This window comes from Lampetra fluviatilis, chromosome 81, assembly GCF_964198595.1.
Source record: "Lampetra fluviatilis chromosome 81, kcLamFluv1.1, whole genome shotgun sequence".
NCBI lineage: Eukaryota > Metazoa > Chordata > Hyperoartia > Petromyzontiformes > Petromyzontidae > Lampetra > Lampetra fluviatilis.
Window position 1 is genome coordinate 469,691 of NC_136355.1, and position 12,374 is coordinate 482,064.

At 51.0% G+C, this 12,374-nt stretch overlaps 1 protein-coding gene across 1 annotated transcript in view; it reads left to right on the forward strand.

Moving 5' to 3' along the window:
• The first annotated feature begins 7,898 nt into the window (after window positions 1–7,898).
• The window catches only part of LOC144953701 (interferon-induced very large GTPase 1-like), a 261,650-nt gene continuing 257,174 nt past the window's right edge, over window positions 7,899–12,374 (forward strand). Inside the window, 1 exon segment of the mRNA XM_078884261.1 lies at window positions 7,899–7,921. Within this exon segment, the coding sequence (XP_078740387.1) occupies window positions 7,899–7,921 (23 nt within the window).

A 12,374-nucleotide genomic window follows, 5' to 3' on the forward strand; every position in this document is an offset into this window, starting at 1 on the left:
CACACGGCTGCGTAGGCACGCAAACACACAAAAGCGCTCTCCCTCCTCCTCCTCTCGCTCCCCCCAGCCGTGCGATCACAGCGCGCTCCGGCGCCGCGGCTCGCGGGTTCACCGTGTGCGGCTTGCGGGTTTTACCGAGCGTGGCGTGCACACACGCGAGCGACGCCCACGCTCGAGCGAGAGCACGTAAAACGCCCCTCTTGCGCGGCCGCGCGTTTATACAAATACACTGTGCGCTCCCCGGGCGTCAACACACACACCTCCGTACCCGCACCATCGTACAGAGACCACGGCCTTTACGCATACACCGACCACACACCCGCGAATGCAGCGCACGCTAATACCACGTGCAGAAATACCCAACAACACGGTTTTATTACTACGCTCGAGATTTTATTAGCGCTGGTTAACCAACCGAGCCACCCGTGTGTGTGTGCGGGCCAGCAAGGCGCTTCTAACCCACACTCTGGTGGCGTGCAGCCCTATTCTATGCTGCGCTCTCTGTTAAACTGCTTTCCTCTCGTCCTTACCCCGAACTAACCCTTCTCCCACGGATCCTACTCTCCGCTCTGAGGTGTTGTAAGGCGCGTAATACGATACCGTCTGTAGTCCTTGGTGGCCTTGCGGCGCTCAGATCGTCCTGCAGACAATCTAGCGGCTCGCCCGATGACTCCTTCGTCGCTGACTCCGTGTCAAAACTCCAGAAGAAGAGGCCCTCCCCTACTCTGCCCTCCGTCTTTTATACTATTCACATCAAAGGCTAGGCGCCCCCGTCCCGACCGCCTTGGTCTCTCGACCAATCCTGAGCCTAGGATTTCCCGCCCTTTTGCGATCCCGCCGGCTTTTGATCTTTCGACTAATCAGTAGCCCCGGGTCCGTCGCTCTCCTTGTCCTCGGTTACATCAATGGCTCGGCGCCTTCGCCCCCGACCGCATTGTTCTCCCGACCAATCAGGAGCCCCAGACCCGTGGCGCCCTCCGCCAACGCTGCTTTTTTTTGGCCCTGATCCCAGCTATCCGCCTTGCTGACCCGTGTTTGTGTTTGTATGCGTTTCTAACTGCGGGGCTCTCTGAGCTCGCCGTGGTCGTGCGATCTCAAATCCGCCCACGGCGCCGCAGTGTTACTTGGCCTGGGAAGGGTCCTGTCAAATTCCCTGGCCCTGAGAAACCGTGGGGTAACCCCCCGAGGGGGCCCTCGGGTGAAAACTCAGGGTAGGTGACCCGACCACGAGGCCCTACGTGGGTGCGGGTGCGTGCTTATGTGGGGGGGGTGATGGGGGGAAGTGCGGTGGGGGAAGCCGGGCGGCTCCCTGGCTCGGCAGAGCGGCCCCGTCGCTGTGGCACCACATTTCTTTAAGTCCGTTAATACCATTGGGGAAGAGATGATACCAAGCAAACTCCTCAGCTTTCAGCTCATGTCGATCGTTAACTATGTTGTCGGTAGTCTTTCTTGAGATTTTGAGCAATTCGCATTGACCGCCATCGCCTGGAATTCCTGTTAACCCCGAGTCTTCCTGCGGTTGATGTGCATCAATCGATGCCATAACACAAGTGTAATGCGAGCAAGGTTTGAGGGGGGGGCGGAGTCTGGGTCACGTGGGGAGTGGGTGGAGTTAGGGTCACGTGGGGGAGAGGATTTAGGGAAAGAACCAGAAGGGGAAGGGGGAGTTGAGACGGAGTGAAACACGAGGAGGCCGCGCTGGGCAGGACGGAGAGAACGGCGCGGTCGCCACGCGGTGAGAGACGTCGACACCGACAGCCATCGGTGTCAGACCAAGAGAGCTAGCGGGGCTGTGAGAGGCTAGCTGTGTACGGGGCAGCAGTGACGCTAGACAGCGGGGCAGCGGTGCGGCTGCAAGGATTGCCTAACGGGGCAGCAGGGAGACTGCATATCGGGGCAGCAGGGAGACTGCATAGTGGAGCAGCAGGGAGACTGCATAGTGGAGCAGCAGGGAGACTGTATATCGGAGCAGCAGGGAGACTGCCTATCGGAGCAGCAGGGAGACTGCCTATCGGAGCAGCAGGGAGACTGTATATCGGAGCAGCAGGGAGACTGCATATCGGGGCAGCAGGGAGACTGCATATCGGAGCAGCAGGGAGACTGCATATCGGAGCAGCAGGGAGACTGCATATCGGAGCAGCAGGGAGACTGCATATCGGAGCAGCAGGGAGACTGCATATCGGAGCAGCAGGGAGACTGCATATCGGAGCAGCAGGGAGACTGCATATCGGGGCAGCAGGGAGACTGCATATCGGAGCAGCAGGGAGACTGCATATCGGAGCAGCAGGGAGACTGCATATCGGGGCAGCAGGGAGACTGCATATCGGAGCAGCAGGGAGACTGCATATCGGAGCAGCAGGGAGACTGCATAGTGGAGCAGCAGGGAGACTGCATATTGGAGCAGCAGGGAGACTGCATATCGGAGCAGCAGGGATACTGCATAGTGGAGCAGCAGGGAGACTGCATATCGGAGCAGCAGGGAGACTGCATAGTGGAGCAGCAGGGAGACTGCCTAACGGGGCAGCAGGGAGACTGCATATCGGAGCAGCAGGGAGACTGCATATCGGAGCAGCAGGGAGACTGCATATCGGAGCAGCAGGGAGACTGCCTAACGGGGCAGCAGGGAGACTGCCTAACGGGGCAGCAGGGAGACTGCATATTGGAGCAGCAGGGAGACTGCATATCGGAGCAGCAGGGAGACTGCCTATCGGAGCAGCAGGGAGACTGCATATCGGAGCAGCAGGGAGACTGCATATCGGGGCAGCAGGGAGACTGCATATCGGGGCAGCAGGGAGACTGCATATCGGGGCAGCAGGGAGACTGCATATCGGGGCAGCAGGGAGACTGCATATCGGAGCAGCAGGGAGACTGCATATCGGAGCAGCAGGGAGACTGCATATCGGGGCAGCAGGGAGACTGCATATCGGGGCAGCAGGGAGACTGCATATCGGGGCAGCAGGGAGACTGCATAGTGGAGCAGCAGGGAGACTGCATATCGGGGCAGCAGGGAGACTGCATATTGGAGCAGCAAGGAGACTGCCTATCGGGGCAGCAGGGAGACTGCATATCGGGGCAGCAGGGAGACTGCATAGTGGAGCAGCAGGGAGACTGCATATCGGAGCAGCAGGGAGACTGCATATCGGAGCAGCAGGGAGACTGCATATCGGAGCAGCAGGGAGACTGCATAGTGGAGCAGCAGGGAGACTGCCTATCGGAGCAGCAGGGAGACTGCATATCGGGGCAGCAGGGAGACTGCATATCGGAGCAGCAGGGAGACTGCCTATCGGAGCAGCAGGGAGACTGCATAGTGGAGCAGCCGAGGGGCTGTGGAGAGGTCGTCGAGAGGGACGCGGGCCTGAGCGAGACGCCGTGGTACGGAGATTCTACAAACCCAATAAAGGACAACGGAGATCGACATCTGAGAGAGAGTCCTTCATTACACAAGTTTGAAGAGGAATTTAATCCACTTGAAGTTCACTTGAGCTGACGACGGGTTGGGAAGAGAAATGAGTTGGATCAACTGGTGAAATGTGTGATAGCTGACCATCATTGTCGATTTCAGGCTCTGAGTAAACGACTTTCGAGTTCATTTCGCTCTCAATTATGACGTGAATGTAGTCGAGAGTGTATGCCATATTTTTCGATCCTGTTGCTCGCTTACATATGCGAACCAATTCATCGAATGAGCTGCATTCGATGACGCACGCTCGACCATTTGCTGCAGCTGCAGCAGCTCCTTTTGGGCCACATGAGTGCGAATCAGCGAAGTAGTACAGGTAATTGATATTCATAACAGCGTAGCTCTTAAAGTTCGCAATCAAAACTCCTGCTGAATAGTTGAGAAATAGTGTCTGTAAGCCATCAAATAGGCTGAAACCGACACCTCCTGGAGGATATTTGCGATCTTCTAAGCTGCCAAAGATCCCTGGATCTTGATCGTATTGAAGGGAGAAGGGGCCTCCAAACATTGTAATCTCACTCGCCACGACATTGAAGTTGTTCACAAGAACAAAACCGCTCTCAGGAATCGATCGCGGATCGGACAAATCTCGAACTGTCTCATAGAGTCTATCCGACTCAATCAAAATTGCATTGATTGTGTTGGAGTCCCGTTCAGAAGGCGACAGAATAGTTGAACGAATTATTGCTCCAATTGCCATTTCGCAGCACTGCTTGCCTGCGTTGTAGCCAAACATTGGATTAGCTTGATTCCATTGAGCCCGGATAATTGTCGAGTATTCATTGATCTGAATACGACTTGGGAGCTTTGCCAGTGGTGCGGGAGGCTGCTGTACCCTGATGAAACTTTCAACATCAAGCTGCGTAGTACTTGTGACATTCTGAACGTCGTGATACAAGTGGTTTTTAGCCTTCAACCACTCGATTGCATTGCTTATATTGTCACGTGAAACGGGGAACTCGCATGTTTTGTCGAGGTTCTCCAGAGTTTCGGTGAGGGAAAATGTCAAAACTGGGTGGTTTTTAACTTTTGCCGACAAAACTGGATCCCAAATGTCAAAACTGGGTGCACCCTGGGTGGCCAAAAACTTGAGTTTTGGACACTCAGGGTGCACCCAGTTTTGACATTTGTCAAATACACTTGATAATTGTATACTGGCACACTGTGCCTGCACCCCATTCATCTAAACACGTGGTATTAGTATGCTGGCACAGTGTGCCAGCACCATATAACTACACACACTTGATATTTGTACGCTGGCACAGTGTGCCAGCACCCCAACGACCAACATTTCAAGCTACGGCTCGGACTCGGAAGTGAGCTCGGGGCGGGCTTGCGACCAGGCGGGCGCACTGCCACCTTGCTCACATTCGAATGGCAACCCTCCACCCCAAGAAGACTTTTACCACGCGCCGCGAGGCCATCCACGGCATCAAAGACTTTGCTTTGCAACAAGGCAAGCGCGCGGTCCTTGACCTCAAGCGAAGCGGCGGACGGCACGTTGCCATCGTCTGCTCTAGTTCAACACCTTGTTCCTTCAAGGTGAAGCTGACGAAGCTCACGGGGGAACGACGCGGCTTCCGCGTCTCGGCGCTGTGCACGGATCACCACCGCTGCACGGGCACTACCAAGATCACGCAGCGCCAAGTGGAGGCGAACACGACAGCCCGTTCGGCCTTTCCGCCAACCCCCGTACCTCCGCACCGACTGTCATTGCCCAGGTCGCCGACGTTGCTCGCGTCATTGTCCCGACCCGGATGATGTACCGCGCCAAGGACACGTGCATCGCGGCGAACGAGAGTGCGGCCCATGCAGGCTTCGAGTTCATCAACTCGCTGGTGGAGACGTTCGGCAAGCTCAACGCGACGACCTGCAGTGTGCGAGAAGACGCGGGCATCTTCTGGGGTGCGTTCATCTGCAACCCGATCGCACGCTTGTTGCAGCCAAGTCTTCAACGCGTCGTCGGCATCGACGGGTCGCACATGAAGGCGCGCGCCTACAATGGAACCATGCTCGTCCTCGTTGGGCGCGACGGCAACAACCGCAACGTCCTTCTCGCCGTGGCGCTGGTGCCGTCCGAGACGGCAGCGGCCTACGACTGGTTTCTCAACTGCTGCACGACCAACGACATCGAGCTCGACGGCACGCCGGTCTTCTGCGATCGTGGCACGGGCATCCTAGCCTTCGACTGGAAGGACCTCATGCTCATCCACTGCACGCGGCATTTGATCTGCAACAGCGTGGACAACATCGGCTCCGCGTTCACGCCCGACCTCCAAGGCATCATCTACGATGCCCAAGGGTGCGCCTCCGAGGCCGCGTTCCGCAGCTCCTTGGGCTGCTTGGGCGTAGCTCTGCCTGCGGCGGCCACGTACTACAACAAGATCGACCCCCACACGTGGGCGCTCTACCCGCACCTGCACACGACGCCATTGTACGGCTGGCGCACGACGAACTTTGTGGAGTCCACGAACAGCGAGGCCCTGCCGGCTCGCGAGATGGACCCCTTCCACTTCCTCATGCACCACATGGAAGACATGATGACGACGGCCTTTGCTCACCGCAGCGACGCCAAGAAGTGGGCCGCTCAAGGGCGTGTCATTACGCCGTACGCTCAAGGACTCATCGACGCTCAGCAGGCGTTGGCCCCGAGGTACAAGGTCTACGAGAGTACCTCGACGCGTGCATACGTCAAGGATGCAGACGCCTACGCCTCTGCCAAGCACCGAGTCGATCTCAGCTCTCGGTCGTGCACGTGCGGGTACATGAAGCAGATGGGCTTGCCGTGTCGGCACTACATTCGTGCCCTCATGGCGTTTGGGCGGATGCCCGAGCTCTACGACGCATGTGCGGTGTGTTACCAAGTCTCTGCCATCAACACGACATGGACCTCGGTTGCCGGTATCGAGCTGCCCATTGCCGAGGAGCTGCAACGCGACAACACCATGATGCCACCTCCTCGCCAGAAGAAGGCTGGCCGCCCGAAGAAGCGTCGGATTCGCAACCGTGGCGAAGGTGGCCCATTGGGCCTCACGCGGTGCTCCTTCTGTCGCGCCAAGGGCCACAACAAGTGCTCTTGCCCGTCGAAGTAGTTATATATATGTAACAAACATGTTTTGTTCTAAGTGTGCAGCACCATACTTCTCGACGCAAACACTATCTACCGTTGTTCTACTGTAGTAGGTGTAGCATGCAAGCTGGCACACTGTACCAGTATACAAATGGCAAGTTCGTGTATGTTCGCGAGCTGAAAGTGTTACTGTAGTTGCAAGCTGGCACACTGTGCCAGTATACATATGGCAAGTAAGTGTTACTGTAGTAGCGAGCTGGCACACTGTGCCAGTATACAAACGGCAAGTAAGCGAGCTGGCACACTGTGCCAGTATACATATGGCAAGTAAGTGTTACTGTAGTAGCGAGCTGGCACACTGTGCCAGTATGCAAACGGCAAGTAAGCGAGCTGGCACACTGTGCCAGTATACAAATGGCAAGTTAGGGTATGTTCGCGAGCTGTAAGTGTTACTGTAGTTGCAAGCTGGCACACTGTGCCAGTATACATATGGCAAGTAAGTGTTACTGTAGTAGCGAGCTGGCACACTGTGCCAGTATGCAAACGGGAAGTTTGTGGTGCAAGGTATGGAACATGAGCCACGAGAAACATCATTTGGAACGCTCTAAATCTGTGGCGACATATGGATGAATAACGCAAGGACCTAAACGTGTACAAAATGATACATTAAATTGTACACCTTCTTCACCCAGTTTTGACATTTGTCCACATTGAACATCACCCAGTTTTGTCATATCAAAAAGTACCACCCTGTTTTGCCTGTCGTTTTCCAAGACCACCCAGTTTTGACATTTGGGATCCAGTTTTGTCGGCAAAAGTTAAAAACCACCCAGTTTTGACATTTTCCCGTTTCGGTGATAACAATCAATCCAGCAGACTCGGGAGAACGAGGAAGCATCGTTGGCAGCTTTTCAGTTACCTCGAAAATGTCTTGTGCAAACAAAACTGCTTGGCCTTTGAATCCATACTGTCCAAAAACGCCATCATATTTGATGATTTTCAAAAAAGGGATGACTCGAGCAAGCAATCGAATCTCCACTTGTGTGAGAACTGCAATCTCCTGAGGAATAACGCCGGGATCAAGATTGTTCCAATATGCTTTAGAAGGATGAGTTGTCTTCTTCGACATCAGATGCGTCTTACATCGGTGACACAAAAGCAACGAGTTCTTGTTTGAGAGCTCGACGGGAAGATAATCAGGACAGCTGTCATCAAAGCTGCAGTTGGCGACTTGGTTTTTGTAACATCGCTTGTGACATACTTCGCAGATGCAGTCGGCGTAAACACAAACTTGTGAATCAAAAGCTTCCGCTGTTGCGTTGATATTTCGTCTTTCTTCATCTGCACGACTTTGTTGAACGAGTCGTGATGCACGAGACGATGGAGATTCGGTGCGTCGTCTTTCTTCATCTGCACGACTTTGTTGAACGAGTCGTGATTCACGATGCGATGGAGATTCGGTGCGTCGTCTTTCTTCATCTGCACGACTTTGTTGATCGAGTCGTGATGCACGATGCGATGGAGATTCGGTGCGTCGTCTTTCTTCATCAGCACGACTTTGTTGATCGAGTCGTGATGCACGAGACGATGGAGATTCGTTGCGTCGTCTTTCTTCATCTGCACGACTTTGTTGAACGAGTCGTGATTCACGAGATGATAACGATTCTTCACGTAGCCGTTTCGCATAGGTTTTTGTCGCTTTGTGATTCGTGAATCACGATCAGATGGCAATTCATTTTGATTCTTGAATTGACGCTTTTTTTTCTCTTTCGCAATTCGGCGTTTCCGTTGCGTCAAAGTCTCACTCTTTCTCTTGCTCATGTCTAAAATGATAAGAATTAATGAAATTATAATCACGTTAGCAACTATGGATTTTTATTATACTAGCAGTTTAGGATGGACTGTGGATTGAACTTACTTGAATGTAAGAGACATTTTACTTTGATGAACTTTGATTTCGTTGCTCTTGGTCTAGACAGGTCGAGAATAAATCTAAAATTCCGAATCATTAGTTAAGGCAGATAATTGATTGATAATGAGCGATATTACCTCGTTATTTTTGTAGAATCGAATGACTAGAAGTGATCCAAATAAACTTCTCAAATGTCGATGTTTTGATATGAGGTGAGTTTCGATGAATTTTGAAAGACAAAACTAATAAATATGCAAAGAATTCATTGAATCCAACGCTGAACAATCTTACCGTTACTAAAATATATCATTGGATCATGATTGATGTTTGGTGAACATGAAATGTTAAAAGTTGCGCAATAAGGCGTAGATCTGGATTGACCAGGCTCTTCTCAAAATATAAGTCTGGTACAGGAATTTGGACGATGCGTGTGGAATTTATGATTTTAGCTTGAAGCAGTAAAACAGAACTAAATATTATAATTAATGAAATTTCATCAATGAAAATCATTATGATGTAATATCACCTTAGATTCACATTTGATCCACAATTCACATACTACTGGCCAAAAATACGACGACGAAAGTGATAATTGAAGTTTGTTTACACTATGAATACGCAAGAGAAACTAAAACTCACTAAAACTCTTCAAGAATGTCCTCTTGACATGCCCCATATATTCCCGAGGGCACTACCGTTGACCCGTTTGACCACTTTCATGAACCTGGCGGCTTCAATTTAACTGCTCTATAAATAGTCTCCACTGTACAGCGTGGGGGCAGGGATTTCATGCCATGTGGTTAGTCAACATTTGCGTCATCATGAAACGGGCGGCTAGAGTCCTCTCGTCCTCTGGCTTGAGATGGCTGCCACCTATGGGTCAGATGATTGTCTGCCACCATTAAGCAATTGGTAAATACATATTTAAAAAATTTTCTCTAAAAAGTGTAAAATTTTGGAAAAAATGTTCACGAAAATAAATTGTCACGCACAACGAGTCTGTGTGCAAAATGTCAGGTCGATTGGATCACGGGAAGTGGGTTAAAAATGACCGAAATATTTGCACGGTCGTAAGCAAGCAAGCAAGCACGCAAGCACGCAAGCAAGCAAGTGAACTTAATATAAAGGATTTTAAAATAGTTTTTAACAAATAGTTTTTAACAGACAACGAGACAAGATGCAGACGGAAGCTTGTATTGCCTCCGAAACGTCGTGATTTTTTATTTTATTTTTATTTTATTTTACTTTTATTAATTGTATTTTTTTACCTACGTGACTTAACCGAAAAAACCTAATAAGTATAACTCGTAAAAACAAAGTTTTTCACTATAAATCCTTTATATGCGTGGCAGCGAACTTAATATAAAGGATTTAAAAATATATTCGCCTGTGGAGGACGCGGGGATCGATCCCGCGACCTTTGGCATGGGAAGCGAGGGCGCTACCAACTGCGCTACTCCGCCACGGCCTGTGGAGGGGTTACGCTCTGGGCTCTTACACTCTGACGTTCAGCCAAAGCCATGAATGCGTTCTATTTGAATATATGTAAAATAAAATTTTTTTGCCTAAAAAGTGTACAATTTTGGGAATTGTTTTTCACGAACAATAATTGTCTGGCACAACGAGTCTGTGTGGAAAATGTCAGCTCGATTGGATCACGGGAAGTGGGTTAAAAAACGACCGAAAGATTTGCACGGTCCTAAGCAAGCAAGCACGCAAGCAAGCAAGCACGCGAACTTAATATAAAGGATTAAAAAAAAAACATTCCGAGGTTCCGTTGCGAACTTTTACAATTTATAATGACGACGTCTGTGGCAGCAGTCGGAGAGGGATGATGCCTTTGGGGGCAGGGTGCCTCCTGATTGGTGATGGGGGCTCTGATTGACAGGGGGGTGGTTGGGGCCTAGGTGGGTGGAGCTTGGGTGATGGGAACCAGGTGACTTAGATGGGTGGAGCTTGGATGGGTGGAGCTTAGGTGCGTGGACCAGGTGACTTAGGTGGGTATGGCTTAGGTGGGTGGAGCTTGGGTGATGGGAACCAGGTGATATTCTTAGGTTTTTTCGGTAAAGTCACCATGTAGGTAAAAACATTAAAATTAATAAAAGTAAAATAAAATAAAAATCACGACGTTTTAGAGGCAACACAAGCCTCCGTCTTCAGGTGGAACCGTCACAGCCACGACAGCTGTATCAAGTAAATGAGAGATTGCAGGAGCTACCACTCCGTTAATATTATGGTTGGAGAGGGGGGAAGGGCCAAGTACAGTACAGCACACTTTTTATTCATATGGTAAGGTGAGGCTTAAGAGGGTGAGCCTTTGTTATGGTTTGTGACAACTAAACATGGTGAACATGGTAAACATGGTACACCTGTAATAGTTATCTGTCAAATAATAAATAAGATTGGTCAAATAAGAAGGAACCAGGTGACTAAGGTGGGTGGAGCTTAGGTGGGTGGAGCTTAGGTGGGTGGAGCTTAGGTGGGTGGAGCTTAGGTGGGTGGAGCTTAGGTGGGTGGACCAGGTGACTTGGGTGGGTGGAGTTTGGGTTTCAGCTTCATTAATTAGCGACGAGCTTAACTAACCGGCTTCGCCCGGGACTTGGATTCACCAGGCCCGGCCGCCTTTGTCTCCCCAGTGCTAGCGATGTCCACACACCACCCCACTCTAGATTTGAAGTTTTCGTGACTGCAGGGATCCGTACTCTTTGGTTCTTTCGGTAAAGTCACGTAGGTATGAAATCAATTAAATCACGACGTTTCGATCGCAACGCAAGCGCCCGTCATCAGGTGGAACAGACACAGCAGGAGGTTTTGGTGGGCTCAAGCCAAGCGTACGTGGGCAGAGCTAGAGAAGGAATTTGTATGTAAATGTGAGAGATTAACACCACACCAGTTATCTTCTTGGTTCTTTCGGTAAAGTCACGTATAATGGAAATAATAAAAATGAAACATAATAAAATAATACAATATTTTATTATGTTTTATTTCAATATAATATTTTATTATGTTTTCTTTTTATTATTTTATTATTTCCATTCTACGTGACTTTACCGAAAGAACCAAGAAGATGAATCCCTGCAGTCACGAAAACTTTATATCGAAACCACAACAGTTACTCGTTTGAGGCTGAGTCGACCTAGGGGAGGCCCAGGACCGGTTCAAATAATCGTCACCGGTGGTGGCCGTGAGCGGGAATCGAACTCGCGTCGCCGGGTTCGTAGCGCAGCGCGATAACCACTACTACACAGACACACACACAGACACACACAGACACACACAGACACACACACAGACACACACACAGACACACACACAGACACACACACAGACACACACACACAGACACATACACACACACACACAGACACACACACAGACACACACACACAGAGACACACACAGACACACACACAGACACACACACACAGACACATACACACACACAGACACATACACACACACACAGACACACACACACAGACACATACACACACACACAGACACATACACACACACACACAGACACATACACACACAGACACACACACATACACATACACACACACAGACACACACACATACGCACACACATACACACACATACACAGACACACACATAGAGACACACACATACACAGAGACAACAACAACAACCGCCATTCGCCACTAAGTGGCGGTGACGTCACCACGACGCTTGTGCCAGGCCATGTGCACCTTGAGGCCACGTGAAGTGTCGAACGCCCGCTGGCAGGAGGTCACGGGGCAGACCCAGCAGGTGCCACGGGTCGACTGACCGAGATGACCGAGATGACTGGCTGATGCACCACCTGTGCCCCCTACTGTACCAACTTGCTGTGCTTTAGCCACCCGGCGCTCCGCTCGTTGTTGTGAGCGTCGCTCCTCCGCCCTCCGTTGTTGTTGGAGGGCGACTG